Source organism: Aedes aegypti, chromosome 1 (assembly GCF_002204515.2).
Source record: "Aedes aegypti strain LVP_AGWG chromosome 1, AaegL5.0 Primary Assembly, whole genome shotgun sequence".
Lineage (NCBI taxonomy): Eukaryota > Metazoa > Arthropoda > Insecta > Diptera > Culicidae > Aedes > Aedes aegypti.
Genome location: NC_035107.1, coordinates 204,064,801 through 204,080,810, shown reverse-complemented (window position 1 = coordinate 204,080,810; position 16,010 = coordinate 204,064,801). Strand labels below are relative to the sequence as shown.

General features: G+C 36.1%; 1 protein-coding gene across 1 annotated transcript in view; it reads right to left on the bottom strand.

Moving 5' to 3' along the window:
- Nucleotides 1–15,761, bottom strand: part of LOC5573370 (calcineurin subunit B type 2) — a 37,202-nt gene extending 21,441 nt beyond the window's left edge. Inside the window, exons 1-3 of the mRNA XM_001660815.2 lie at nucleotides 15,424–15,761; nucleotides 15,137–15,176; nucleotides 2,143–2,441 (exon numbers count right to left, since the gene is read on the bottom strand). Coding sequence (XP_001660865.1) covers nucleotides 2,143–2,441; nucleotides 15,137–15,176; nucleotides 15,424–15,426 — 342 coding nt within the window. The 5' untranslated portion in view covers nucleotides 15,427–15,761. The remainder of the gene's footprint in view (nucleotides 1–2,142; nucleotides 2,442–15,136; nucleotides 15,177–15,423) is intronic.
- Between the last annotated feature and the right edge of the window lie 249 nt (nucleotides 15,762–16,010).

The window sequence follows — 16,010 nt, the reverse complement described above, 5'->3', positions numbered from 1 at the left end:
AAAATTGATTTGCGCCAATGAACGTTTTTGAAAAAATATCCAAGGCACATAAAGTTCGACACTAAGATTTTGACACCATGTGAATACGACTCGTAAAACTGAGTTCCGTCATCCTCCATAACGTCGAAAATATCATAAGATGAAGATGAATTAAAACTAGCTCTAAACTTTCAATAGCAGAAATCTAGAACACAAATTTGAAAGTTTTAGGAAGCCACACCTTCATCATAATTAAAAGCGTATTTTAAAACAAAAACATTGAGATATTCCAAGGCATTTATATAAATTTTCAATATGTATATGATTGTAATTGAGTTGGAATTGATTGACTTAAAATCGAATTCAGGTTGCATTCTGCTTTTATGGATCCTTTTTTGACGTAGTTGGCAACTTACTAGGTTTCAACAGACTACAGTTGCAATATCGAAATTCTGGCGGTAAGCATTTTAACGTAAGTTTTTATTTTTATTTTTAACTGAGCACCCTGAGAATTGAATCCTGGAACCGTTTCTGGCAGGACTCCTTTGGAATTTGGGCAAAATCAATCCAAGAGGCATTTAAAGGTATTTTTTGGAGTAATAATTTCATAAGACAAGTTTGAAGATGTGCCGCCCTCCATGCCCTTCATAGTAAGACTGTTTTATGAAAATTAAATTGATTTTATGACACGTTAGAATTCCCAATCCTCCTATCCCCTCATAACCCTTTACGTAATTAATAGACGACCCTTAATGTAATATCCTGGCATCTCAAATTAAATATTCGAAGTTGTTTACGACAACCTGTCGAATTCTTCGCTTTAATTTAAAACATTCGTACACATCATCCATGAAACAGGTGATGCTCACTGTACTGAAGAAATATATACACAGCTAGTTTCAGTTGACTGACTGACTTGCAATCAAAAACAAGGAAAACAAAAAAACAAATACAAGCCGCACTTTTTATATTTATAGAATCAGCATCTTAAACCGAACCGAACCAAATCACGTGCGCCTGATTCCTGAAGAAACTTTGCGAAAAACACAACGAACGGTACTGTTTTAGGAGCAGAAGCCGTGCATGTGTGATTTGCATAGTGCGAACATTACTCAGCCATCCTACACTGCCACCGACTTTGTACCCAGCGCCACGGTGTGTCTCAAACTGTAATTAACGAAAAAAAACGTCCCAGAATTTGGCACCTGTCGTTTAGTATTTAAGCATTTCTTTTTCTTGGTATTAACGTCCCCACTGGGATAGAGCCAGCTACTCAGCGTAGTGTTCTAAGAGCACTTCCACAGTTATTAACTGAGCTCAAAAGTTTTGTGCCAGTTAGGAAGGAATATTTACATGCTTGAAAATGTTGTCGAACAGTGCATTATTATCAAGTTGCGGATCGAACAATCATCAAGTTTGTATAAAGCATTCAAAACATGTGATATTAAATCATCTTCTCTGTAAATTTACAAACATTTATATGCTGCCCTTCAACGCCTACTTGTCCCATGTTCTGTAAACCTTATGGACCGCGGCACAAACATGCGTAGAACGGCAGTATGTTTACCATAATTTCGATTAAATTAAATTTAGAGCTCATTTAGCCTGTTTGCGGCAGCCATTAGCGCTTTTGAAAAGCTGGATATGCCTTTGTTATATTGATGGACATTATTTGCAAATAAAGTTGGATGGAGGATTGACACTTCGGCATCTTCACAGTTATTTTGACCATACTTTGTTGAAAACATAATAACAAGAGTACTTTGAAGTTTGAAGCACTTTGTGAATGTTAAATTAGCACAATAAATGTTTTCACCATCAATAAATGCAACATGCTTCAAAAATGTTCCATCAATAAAGGTTGAATCGAACTTTTTACGAGATGAGTCATTCCGATCAAATCATGATAACTTTCGATTCCCTAGTTGAAATGTTTTCAAATTCACGGAGAAGATGCTTGAATACTATATCTTTCAATTGGTAGGTGACAAATTCTTGTACCATATTTTCAATAATAACGGTTTTAGACACACCGTGGCACTAAATAGCAGCATCTGTCGCGACCGAACTAATTTTAGCGCACCCCACCGAGACCATTTGCTGATAGGTGCGCGTGCCGTCCCAGCCCAGGTTCTCCCCCACCAAAGCACCCAATCCACTCACCTGAAACAATTCCCCATTGGAGATGAAGCCGTCATTATCCATGTCGTATATTCGGAAGGCAAACTTCAGCTTCGACAGCTTATCGCCCTTGACACTGAACTGCGAGACACCCTGGATGAACTCCTTGAAGTCGACTTCGCCGTTTCCGTCCGCGTCGAAGATGTCTATGACGCGTTGCACCAGTGGATTCTGCTGCAGCTCCGGCAGGGACATGAACTCGTCGATGCTCAACGCGCCTGAGTTGTCCAAATCAAGCTTCTTGAAGCGCTTGCCCAAGCGACGGATCTCATCGGCGTCGACTGGAATAGTAACAAATAAAATTAAGCTATTGTGTGATACAAATTCAAGAAATGCTTGATTCATACAAATTTTACAATTAATAACTAGGTTCCTAATGAAACCTCAGAGGAAAAACTCATGAAATATTAAGTCAGGAGATCTTGACATCCATTAGGGGAATCAAGGTTTCCTTCCAAATCGCAAAAATAGGAGACTGTCGCATTTTGCCGGAAACTCTTAAAGATCACGAACTTCTTATCAAACATCTTGAAGAGAGTAAACACATTTTTTTTTCTTATGACGACAACACTGAACATTTGTTCAAAGTCGTCTTGAAATTCTCTCAAGTGACTATAAGTCACCCGAAGAGATCAAAAATGGAATAAATGATTTACTTGGATAGTCCACAGTCTAAGTAATCATTATGAAAAAAAAATTCTGGAATTCTTCGGAAAGGGCTTTCTCAAGAGTATTATTTAGTTCACTTTAACAAAAGTGATCTAAATAATATTAAAGGTTTAGAAAAAGCAAGCAAGACATAAATTCGATGCCCGTGTGACATGGGAAGATTTCCAGAAACCTGGATAAAATTTCCAGAACCCCACTCAGTGCCGTCGGTGCTTAAAACGTCCACATAGATGCTAAATGTATTATTTGCGGAGGTTTTCCTCACGCTTAGGACGTCTGTCCTTCGGAGGAAGATACCAAAAAGAATGTATGCGCAAATTTCGGGGGTAACTATAAGTCTATCTATTGGGTTTGCCATTTACGTAAACGAATCGTGGAGGCTCGTACTAGGAAGATGCACGTTTTTCATCCCCAGAATTCCCCTGGCAGAATCTCCAATAATGCCCATTAATCAGTTAACGATCGCTTGCTTAAGAATCATACTCATCAGGTAAATTATAATCATGTTCAATCACATGCTAGTTTCCTTCCGTCGAGTAGCCGTTCGAATCTTTTAATTTCTAATCGATTTACCCAAGGGAACTCCTATGCCGATATTGCAGCAGGCAGTTTCAGTTCCTCCCCTTCGATTTTTCTTCCTACGGATACTTTCTAATTGCTTCAAATCAAATGGAAAACCCCCTGCCGCTGGAAGCAATTCCTATTCTGTCTCTTCATTAACGGATAGTTCCAACAAAAAATCATTAGAAAATTGAACTACTTCTAGTAAATTGTCTCCCTCCGATTTTGATTTTTCAACTGAACAATTGAATCTATTGATTGATGCAATGTTCAAAGCCACCACAATGGCTGAAGCAGTCCAAGTTGGTGTAAAATTTACTAACAAAATTGTTATCGGATTACGTTTCACTGATGGGTCCAAATATTTTTTTTATATTTTAAATTAAAATGAAAGTGCATTTGAATAGTTTTTTAACAGCTAATAACATACATATAGCAGTTATTACTGAAACTTATTTGAAACCTGGATCCAAACCCAAAAGAGATCCAAATTATTTTGTTTATCGTAATGATCGACTTGATGGGGCCTGTGGAGGAGTTGCAATCATCATTCATAGGCGCATAAAACATCAACTGTTTTTGTCATTTGAAACTTTAGGTGTTTATGTTGAAACACAGTTTGATAAATATACTTTCATAGCTGCCTATTTGCCTTTTCAATGCTCTGGACAGCAAATTAACTTGCGAAAATTGACTCGCAATAAGTCAATTTTTTTTGTCATTGGTGACTTTAATGCAAAACATCGGTCATGAAATAATTCTCAAAGTAATTCCAACGGCAGAATTTTGTTTGATGAGTACTCTTCAGGATATTTCTCAATTCAATACCGTGATAGCCCTTGTGTTTTTCCTCTTCTAGAAATCCATCTACGATTGATTTGGTCTTAATAAATTCTAGCCATCTTCGTAGCCAACTAGCTACTCATACTGATTTTGATTCTGATAATACCCCTGTTACATTTCAAATATCCCATGAAGCGATTCTCAATACTATCAGCTCCACTTATAATTATTTACGAGCCGACTGGAATATATATGAAACATTTATTGACTCTAATCTTGATGTTAACATTTCTTTACAAACAAAACTTGATATTGACAATGCTCTTGAAACTTTATCAAATTTCATTGTTGAAACTAGGAGCATTGTAATTCCAAAATGTAAAATTAAATTTGAATCCGTGATTATAGACGATGATCTTGAACTCTTGATCCGTCTTAAAAACGTGAGGAGAAGGCAATTTCAACGCACTCGTGATCCTGCTATGAAAATTATATGGCAGGATTTGCAGAAAGAAATCAAGAAACGTTTTTCACAATTAAGAAACAAAAATTTTGAAAATAAAATTTCTCAATTGGACCCTGGCTCTAAGCCCTCTTGGAAATTATCTAAAATTTTGAAAAAAAAAACCTCAGAAGCCAATACAGGCATTGAAAGAGGAAAACAAATTATTACTAACTAATTGCGAAAAAGCTCAAAAACTTGCTATGCAGTTTGAAAGCACGCACAATTTTAATGTAGGACTCACTAATCCAATTGAAATTCAAGTTACTCAGGACTTCGAAAGCATTCTCAATCAAGAGAACGTTTTCGAAAATTCCTGGGAGACTGATTTGGAAGAAGTGAGAACTATTATTAAAAAAATTCAAAAATATGAAAGCTCCTGGCGATGATAGAATTTTCTACATCCTCATCAAGAAACTTCCAGAAAGTAGCTTATCATTCTTAGTTGATATATTTTCGGTTCGGATTCCGCCATGAACATTCGACCACTCATCAACTTTTACGTGTAACGAATTTGATTCGTTCCATCAAATCTGAAGGCTATTCTACTGGTCTTGCTCTTCTAGACATAGAAAAGGCATTTGATAGTGTTTGGTATGAAGTCTTGATTGTAAAATTTAAAAAACTTTAATTTTCCAACATACATTGTTAGAATAATTGAAAGTTATCTATCAAATCATACACTTCAGATTGATTATCAGAACTCCAGGTCTGAAAGACTTTCTGTAAGGTCTAGTGTTCCTCAATGCAGCATTTTGAGACCAATATTATACAATATTTTCTCATCTGACTTACCTGAGTTACCTCTTCTTCTTCTTTCTGGCGTTACGTCCTTACTGGGACAGAGCCTGCTTCTCAGCTTAGTGTTCTTATGAGCACTTCCACAGTTATTAACTGAGAGCTTACTATGCCAATGACCATTTTTGCATGCGTATATCGTGTGGCAGGTACGATGATACTTTATGCCCTGGGAAGTCGAGAAAATTTCCAACCCGAAAAGATCCTCGACCGGTGGGATTCAAACCCACGACCCTCAGCTTGGTCTACCTGAGTTACCTCAGGGATGTCAAAATTCCTTGTTTGCGGATGACACAGGCCTCTCCACCAAAGGACGATGTGTCATCTGTAATCGATTGTAAAAAAGTTTGGATATTTTTTCTTCATACTTGCAAAAATGGAAGATTTCTCCTAATGCTTCCAAAACACAACTAATAATATTCCCACATAAACCAAAAGCTCTTTATTTGAAACCTTCAAGTAGACATGTTGTCAAGATGAGAGGGGCTTCAAAAAATTGGTCAGATGAAGTTAAGTATCTAGGGCTCATGCTAGATAAGAATTTAACTTTCAAAAATCACATTAAGGGAATTCAAGCCAAATGTAACAAATATGTAAAATGTCTCTATCCCCTTATTAATAGAAAATCAAAACTTGTATTGAGAACAAGCTTTAGATATCCAAACAAATTTTCAGGCAAGCCATGTTGTATACTGTACCAATATGGACTAGCTGTTGTAATACCAGGAAAAAAGCTCTGCAGAGAATTCAAAATAAAATTTAGAAAATGATTCTGAAGCTTCCTCCCTGGTATAGTATCAATGAGTTACATATAATATCCAATGTTGAAACATTGGAACAAATGCCAAATAAAATAATTAAAAATTTCAGGCAAATATCGTTACAATCTTCTATTGCCATGATTAACGCGTTATATATTTAGGTTAATTTAAAACGTGTTTTTTTTTCTCTTATAAGCAGGTGCAATCAACTCACCTGTAAAAAATCTGAATGGCTACGGCAAATGAAATGTAATATGTTGTTAACAAAATGTTAATAAAATCTTAAATTTGTTTTATCAAATTAGGATGATAGTGCTGTCTAATGAAACAGCACACCTAGATATAAGAAATGAATGTAATGGGGAGGAATTTTTTCTGCATCTTCAGAAAAGTAAGCCTGGAATTATAGTTCCCTACATTTATCTTACCAAATGACATGGATTCTTAGAATCTCTTCATTTCTTATTTGTTTATAAATTAAATGTTTGTACAGCACCGTTTTAAGAAAAAAAAATCATTACTAAAATAGCTTATTCCTAATCAACTGTGAGTTGAGAATAAATTGTTTTCATATTCATCCAGATAACTTCCTTGACTTCTCTTTAAATGTCAAGTTCTGGAAAGGATTTCTTCAACCTTCAAGGATAATTTCTCCTAATGCTTCAAATCAATTTTTCTTCATCCAGCGAATGTACCCACTTCAACTCTTCAACGAGCGATTCCACAACATTATTCCAACTCCAACAAGGTTCAACCCCGAATGCCATCACCGCCGGGCCGTTTCCAATCATCTCGCGTCTAGACAACGTTCTGTCGCTTTATTGTCAGAACGTTGGAGCAATAAATTCTTCCTTGCACTCCTACAATCTTGCATGCTCAGACGCTTGTTCATATGATCTCGTTGCTTTCCCTGAAACATGGTTAGATGAAGGTAAGCTTTCCAAACAAATGTTTGGTAGTGACTATATCGTGTTCAGGCAGGATCGAAATTAATTCAAGAGTCGTAAAATTCGCGGGGAAGGTGTCCTATTAGCTCTACGCTCGACGCTAGCTTGTAAACAGCTTTACCCTCCAAATTGTACAATTGTGGAACAAATTTGGGTATCTGTTAACTTGACTAGGTTTACACTTGATAGTCTAACCTGGATTACTTCTAAATGCAACTCACCGACAAAATCATCATAATCGGCGACTTTAACTTGCCTGGAATATCGTGGACCCATGCTAGAACAAATTTTATGTTCCCCGACACATCTAAGTCAATATAGTTTAGCTAATTTATGTCAAATCAATGATGTTCCCAACAGTAATGGTCGTTGCTTGGATCTCTGTTACATCACCGAAGAGCTTCTGTCCAGCAACAGCATCAAATTATCGGCTGCCCCAGGTCCTCTCGTTAAAACCGGTTGCCATCATCCTCCATTGCACATTAGCTTCAGCGTGCCCCAGCCACTCAAGTACATCGACATCGCGGATTCCATGTACTACGATTTCAACAAAACAAACTTTATGTATATGAACACCTTTCTTCTTGGAATCGACTGGGAATCAATTCTGGCAGATAGTGAGATCAGTTCAGTAGTGAAAACTTTTTCCAACGTTTTGTTGTATGCTATCGATCGTTTTACACCAAAAAGTCAAAAACGGTCGAAGCCTTATCCTCCACGGTCCAATTCTCATCTAAAAAGGCTGAAATCTCTCAAAAGATGCCATCTTAAAAATTACTCCATGCACCAGACTGATTTCTTCAAGTTACAGTACAATGCATCAAATAGCATGTACAAAGACTTGAACGATCAACTTTTCTCCGATTATCAGCAACGCATGCAACTCGATCTGAAAAACAATCCTAAAAAGTTCTGGAGTTATATCAACGGCCAGCGCAAAGAAAGCGGTCTACCGTCTTCTATGAAACTTGGAAATGTCGAAACATCATCAATCGCTAGAATTTGTGATCTTTTCCATGAACATTTCTCAAGTGTGTTTAATGACGAGCTACTAAATGATGATGAAGTTTTGAGAGCTGAGCTAATCATGTACCTCACCACTCATCATACGGTCAGCACACTACAATCACAACCCAAATGGTGGAAACAGCATTGTGCAAGCTCAATAATCTTCGAGCCCCGGTCCAGATGCAATCCCATCCATCATCCTGAAAAGGTGCTCATCAAGGCTGTCTGCCCCACTATCATTCATTTTTAATTTGTCGTTAAAATGTGGAACGTTTCCCAGTCATTGTAAAGATTCATTCGTATTTCCCATTTACAAAAAAGGTTGTAAACATGACGTTTCTAATTATCGGGAAATTGCTGCCCTGTGTGCGGTCTCAAAATTGTTTGAACTGATAGTTTTGGAGTTCATTACACATAACTGTTCTCTTTATATCTCTGAGACCCAACACGGATTCATGCCGAAGAGGTCCACTACAACTAAGCTGTTGAGGGATTCCACGGAGGCATGCAAGTCGATTCTGATCGACAATTTCAAAAATATCTGAAACTTTGCACAGTTTTTCAGTTCCATCTAAATCGTCATTTTCCGATATCAAATCTTCAAGATGAGTCACGACTAACTTTTCAAAAGGGTGTATGTGAAAATGGTTCAAAAATATTCAAAAAGCCGCACAGCAAAAACGGTTCGTTCGATTGTTAGACAACTAAAGAAACAAAGTTAGACAACTAAATAAAGATTCCAAAAAAAAAATACACACAGTAAAAATAAATTTTGTTTTGCATTAAAAAACATCATTTTTGTCACAAAAACTCAAATATCTCAAAACCCTATCGGAATACCAACGTAATTTTATGAGGGAAAACGGTCCATTATATTAGCTATCTACCATAAAAATTTGGTGATGGTAAGCCAATAAACAAAAAAGTTATGACATTTCAAATATTTCACAAATTTGACACTTAGTGAATTTTTTTTTTCATTGTTAATTTTTTTTAGGACCGCAGTTTGTTGCTGAATTTTTTGTTAAGGGTACCACATGAGGTTAACAAGTTGTTTTCATGATATTTTATTTAATTATTCATAACTATTATAGCATCTATTAGAAAGTTAGACGCGATCCAGTGTTGTGATCTAAAGTCTTGATAGTGTCATATTTTTTATTGTACGTAACTGAAGAAAAATTCTCTCAATAGTGTTGAAACCTTTTGATAAAAGAAACCTATAAGAAATCTAATATTGAAGACAAAAACTACAAAAAAAAAGTTTTCTATACAGGTATACGACTAGTTTACCTGCAAAAAGTTTACCTCGTAGAGAACAAGGCGGGTCTATACCCAGGTGATCTAGTATACGTAAAGCAGGTCGGTTTTCTCGGCGCTGGTTTTCTCCACAAAGTTAAAATCTGATTACACCTGGGTATAGACCCGCCTTGGTAGAGAATAGACTTTGTTAATCATATTTGGGAGAAAGCGAGTAACTTCAACAACATCAAAAACATGATAGGTACATACCATGAACATGCTCACGAAAAAAGCTAAAAATATACTACCACTATGGTTATAAAAGATTTAATTGTAAAATTTTTCTTCAGTCAAGCAAACGACACCAAACTAGTCAGTAAAAACTTAAAAGTGATTTTGTTTATTAAAATGTAACGAGCAACATGAGTAGTCGCTTTCTCAACTGTTGCAGGACGTTTGCAGAAAAAAAGTGTTCGAAAGAGCTACGAAATCTCACCGAAAGCACCATAGATAAACTGAAAGCGGCTGGTTATGCTCCAATGTCTACATTGAATACAAATTTACGCATTTGTACGTCCTGCCGTTTAAACGTTGACAAACGGGCAATCTGTACATCATCGGTGGATCAGGTTGCAGGAAGTTCGAAAACAACAACAACTGAGAAATTACTAGATGCACCGACAACAACTGAGGAGTTACCAGAAGTACCAAGTGCAGATAGTCTTGCCACGGTACCATCAGCGACATCTGTTTCAACAAATCAATCAGAAGATGAGTGCATCCAGAAGGTCAACATCGAACGCTTCAACGAAGGGATAGCTGGAATAAAAGTGACTCCGATTAAATGGACGAAGATGGGTTACGTCAATTATCCCGAGAAAAAATACCGTGAAATCAACGAAGCTGTACGAAGAAACCTCTTCAAATTAGGACCTGAGGATGTGGAAAATACAGACTACGATGAGGTAATTATGAATATGAAGGAAAGGTTCTCGAATCTAGCCACGACAAGGAAAAAAAAATATTGATTTTGTCGATGCTGCCAAGCTCGTGGTCTATTCAAGACGCCATTGATGAGTTCAAAACCAATAGAAATACAGCAAAAGAGGCAAAACAATTCAAAAATAACTGTCTTGCAACCAAAAATGCTAGGTCGAGTACTTCATTAACAGATGAGACAAAAGAAAAAATAATTCAATATTTTGAAGACGATGAAGTAAGTAGAGCTATGCCTGGCCAAAAAGATTATGTATCTGTAAAAAAAGATGGAAAGCGTCAAGCAAACCAAAAACGATTAATGATGTCTACTTTGAAAGAAGCGTATACACGCTTCAAGGAAATTAACGAAAATATTAAGGTAGGTTTTTCCTCATTTGCAAGCCTTCGTCCAAGGCAATGCAAGCTTCTATCCAATTCAGGAACACATAATGTTTGTGTGTGCACAACACACGAAAATATTAACCTAATCTTACATAGTTTGAAAAGAATCAATTTATCAAAGGATATTAAAATGTTAACTGGTAGTCTTTTGTGTGAAAATACAACATCAAATTGCTATCTATTTTCGAGCCTATGTCAATTTAAATCAATTTAAAATGATGCAGAATGGCATTTCTTTGCTACGTCACATGGCAAAGGTCCTTGTGATGCTATTGGAGGAACCATAAAGCGCATGGCCACAAGAGCAAGTTTAGCCAAAGAACGTGGGCATCCAATTAAAATGCAAAAGAACTATTTGATTGGGCGAATCGCAGAAAAGAAGAAGATTTAACAAAATTATCATTTTGTTTTACTACTACTGAAGAGTACGAATTAACGGCATCAGAGCTCAGCGAGCAGTATAATAACGCGAAAACGATCCAAGGAATCCAAAAATTTCACTGTTTCACTCCATTGTCAGAAAATAAAATTAAAGCAAAACTATACTCGAACTGTACTGATAATGATGCAAAAGTGTTCGATATTGTAAAAAAATTGAATAACAATAAATAAATAAAATGTTTTCATGATCTCATAACGCATACCCAAATCCAAAACTTTTAAAGTTTATATATAACATTTAGAAACTCATCGATCATACTCTAAAAAAATATCCTGGTAAAAAAAAAATATTTTCGTGTAATCTGTTAATTCATTTTAATTTATACATATATACATATACATATAATATTTATACATATACATAATATTTATACATATAATATACATAATACTAATGAATACATGAAAACGACTTGTTTAATTCACGCAAGGCCCTTAACAATAAAAATAAATTGCGGTTCCCGTAATAATTTACACCGAAAAAAAAAAAATTTTTTTCTACTAAATGTGAAAATTGTGACATGCTTGAAATGTCATAACTTTTTTGTTTATTGGTTTACCATCACCAAATTTTTATGGTAGATAGCTAATATAATATATATAGCTAACCGTTTTCCCTCAAAAAATTACGTTGGTATTCCGATAGGGTTTTGAGATATTTGAGTTTTTGTGTCAAAAATTATGTTTTTTAATGCAAAAAAAAAATTTTTTACTGTGTGTATTTTTTTTTGGAATCTTTATTTAGTTGTTTAACTTTGTTTCTTTAGTTGTCTAACAATCGAACGAACCGTTTTTGCTGTGCAGCTTTTTGAATATTTTTGAACCATTTTCACACACACCCTTTTGAAAAGTTAGTCGTGACTCAACTTGAAGATTTGATATCGGAAAATGACGATTTAGATGGAACTGGAAAACTGTGCAAAGTTTCAGCTCAATAGAAAAAAAATGAATTAAAAAATTTACCAAATTTTGGTGCTGTTGCTCGGAATTACTCTGTTGTCATACATATCATTTGTTACTCGCTGCATCCAGGATCGACTTCAAGTAGATGCAATCTATATTGATCTCTCCGCTGCTTTCGACAAAATCAACCATAAAATAGCGGTCGCTAAACTCGAGAAGCTTGGATTCAGTGGCGTTTTTCTCTCATGGCTTCGGTCTTATCTCGTTGGTCGACAATGTCCGTTAAGATTAGAGACTGCATATCATCACCTTTCTTTGTGTCATCTGGCGTTCCTCAAGGTAGTCACTTAGGACCTTTCATCTTTCTTCTCTACATTAATGATGTTAATTTGTCCCTCGAATGTTGTAAATTGTCTTATGCCAATGATTTTAAGTTTTATAATGTTATAAAACCGACAACGATACCGCATTACCACAAAAACAACTAGATGTAGTTTGGTGCAAGAACAACAAAATGAATTTGAACGCACAAGCATTTCTTTTAACCGTATGCATACCATCACAGATTTCAATTATCACATAGGAGAAGTTACTCTGAACCGCGTGAAGTCGATAAATGATTTAGGAGTTATGGTAGATTATAAGTTGACATTTAATGATCATATTTAATATATTGTTTCGAAGGCATCTAAGAGTCTAGGTTTTATATTCCGCGTTGCCAAACACTTCTCTGATATTCACTGCCTCAAATCGCTTTACTGCTCTTTAGTACGCTCCGTTTTAGAGTATGCAGCAATTGTGTGGGTTCCTTTCTCTACACAAATTTTTGTGGTTTGCGCTACGGAATTTACATTGGAGAGATCCTTTGCATCTTCATAGCTACAGTGACAGATGTCAATTAATACATTTGAACCTGCTATCCACACGTGGAGACGTTTGCAAACTTCTTTTTGTATCGGTTTTGATTCAAATTAGAATTGATTGTTCAAATCTTTTAGAAAATTTAAATTTTGATATTCATATTCGAACTTTTCGCTCTCATCTTTTTTTCCACTTACCCACAAATCGGACCAATTATGGTTATCATGAACCTGTTTTGAAGCATCAGTTTGTCCAAATGTTAATAGTAGATAAAAAAAAGTTAAGTCATATGTATGTATCATTGAGAATTGTAATTTGTTGATACGAAAAAAGGGTAGGTTTTGTGCCTATTTGAGAGAGAGCATTAGTTGACAGCTCAACTCAAACCTGGTTTTCCCTACTCCGAAAAAATAAACAAAAATAAACAAAAACATTCTTTATTGGCATTTCAAGCTTTAGTTGAAAATATAACTGCATCGACTTATAATCCAAGTTCAACTTATGTTCCAATCTTTATTTGATCCACTATATATAAAGAATGCGAAATATCCACTTCATATAGAGAATGCGAAAACCTATATTGCGTTAATTTGCCAGTTTGGCGTCACTTCGCCTCCATTGAAACAGTTGGAATGGTTGAAAACTAGAGGAAGAATGATCATGTATTGTCTATACATCTAATCATGACCTCCTCTAACCCTAAATCAATGCATACTACAGCTACCTGTCCTAATAATTTGGAAAAAAAAACTTTAGGGTGAACATTTATTAAATTTTCACAAAATTTATAATTTATTCTAAGTGAACAAGTTTGGTGAACATCCAATGTAACAACCACTCCATGTCAGCGATATAGTGCTAGGACAGGGCTTGTAAGTCGTTCAATAGTTCTTTATTAGCACTTCTTCTTCTTCTTCTTTCTGGCGTTACGTCCCCACTGTGACAGAGCCTGCTTCTCAGCTTAGTGTTCTTATGAGCACTTCCACAGTTATTAACTGAGAGCTTACTATGCCAATAATGACCATTTTTGCATGCGTATATCGTGTGGCAGGTTCGAAGATACTCTATGCCCTGGGAAGTCGAGAAAATTTCCAACCCGAAAAGATCCTCAACCGGTGGGATTCGAACCCACGACCCTCAGCTTGGTCTTGTTGAATAGCTGCGCGTTTACCGCTACGGCTCTCTGGGCCCATCTTTATTAGCACTATATGGTCAATTTTGCGGAATATAGGACTACATTATGCTTATTGGTTACCAGCGATATTCTCTTCTAAATATTAACAACTCAAAAATATTTCAATTTGAAAACTGTCATTTTAACAACAACTTATTTCAGTAATTTCACACTTCAAGTTATTTATGACACGCAATTCAAATTTAGGTCAACAGGTTTGCTAGATTGTACACGTTAAAATTTGCAAATTTTGTATGAAATTAGCCTTTTTATATTCTTGTCAATACTATTTGTAAATTTTAATTTCACTAAAAACCATCAAACTAAGCCGAACTTCTCTGTGACTGTCTGTCCAGTTAGTGCCGAGTACAGGTCTGCAACAGTGTAAACAATTCTCCGCACTGTTCTGATATGGTGGGCATTTTTAGTCATATTGAAGCAAACGAACCACACAGGACACAACATATTTAGATGGAATACCGAACGCGCCGAACAAATGCTGCGCAGAAAAAATAGCATCCATCCATGCCAACCATGCAATGCAGTACGTACCCATAGGAAATTAGGAATTCGAGATAAGGAAAACAAACGTTCCCTTTCATCAGGTTAAGATTGGTTGGTAATATTTCTCGCGTAGCCAGCTCCGACTATCATTCCCTCATAGACTTAGATTGCTTTCCATCGTTTTCCCACAACAGAAATACGAAGCAGCTTTTTCATTGAGAGATAGAGAAAATCGATATTTTTGACAACCAAATGCACCGAAATTCAATGTGTTCTACTCATATGTCTGAAAATTTTCCAAAAATTATTTGATTTTCACCTAAGATAATCAAGATATCGAATCGCATGAAGGTGGATTTTAATCCTCGTACAAATAACACGATGAACAACATCTAATAGCACAAGAACCGTTTAAACAGCCGTTTACTGATGGTCTACTTACAATTTGAGCATAATTCCATGGGCAAGGACGTTTCATTTCCCTGAAAATCAATTAGAAAAATTGAATGTTACTCTATTGTCTCGTCATGCATCGTGTGCCCAAATATAGGACAATAGACGAGTATCGAGTATTGACCTAGTACGTGAGCTACTGAAGGCCTGCAGATCGAAGTCATTTGGTGGTGACATACTAATCGTGTGAGGAGCCAGTGCGAAAAAATTTCCTTCACTGTCTCCTCACACTCAGCTGAAGGCATTCTTCGCACAGAAACTCCTTATTTGTCTTACCATTTTGAGACTCTAGTTGTCTAGCTTCGAATCAACTCCAAAAAACACACCTCTGCACTACAAACAGTACGAAAATGCGAAATTTTCTTCACGATTTTCCAGAAAAAAAACACACAAACTGGACTAGATCTTTAGTTTTTCACTACACACTCGGGCTGTCTATATTTTTTGACTGATGGGCAAAAATCTGAAAATATATTATTCCCTTCTTTTCACTCTGTCAATCGACGTTTACCAATACAGCTATTTAGTTGCCTCGAAACCTCAGTTTGAGCTACTTTCATTCGTGCTTTGCTTTGCTGGTGGATATAGAGAACATCATTCTAATCGTCCAATGCATGTACGGGCCAGACAGTGCTGGTCTGTTGGGATGCGAGCTTGCGCAGTGCTATCGTCACGACAAGTCAGCCGCCGTAGATGTATTTTCGACTAAGGGAGCTAAATGAAAGACGAAGGTGCAAAACAGATTTTGAATGTACCGTTGATGAGAATCATGAAGAAATCATGATTTAAATATCAAAAAGTGTTAAAGTTTAATTTTTATACATAGATGACCCGATTTTGCCAACCTCAAAATGTAAAATAAT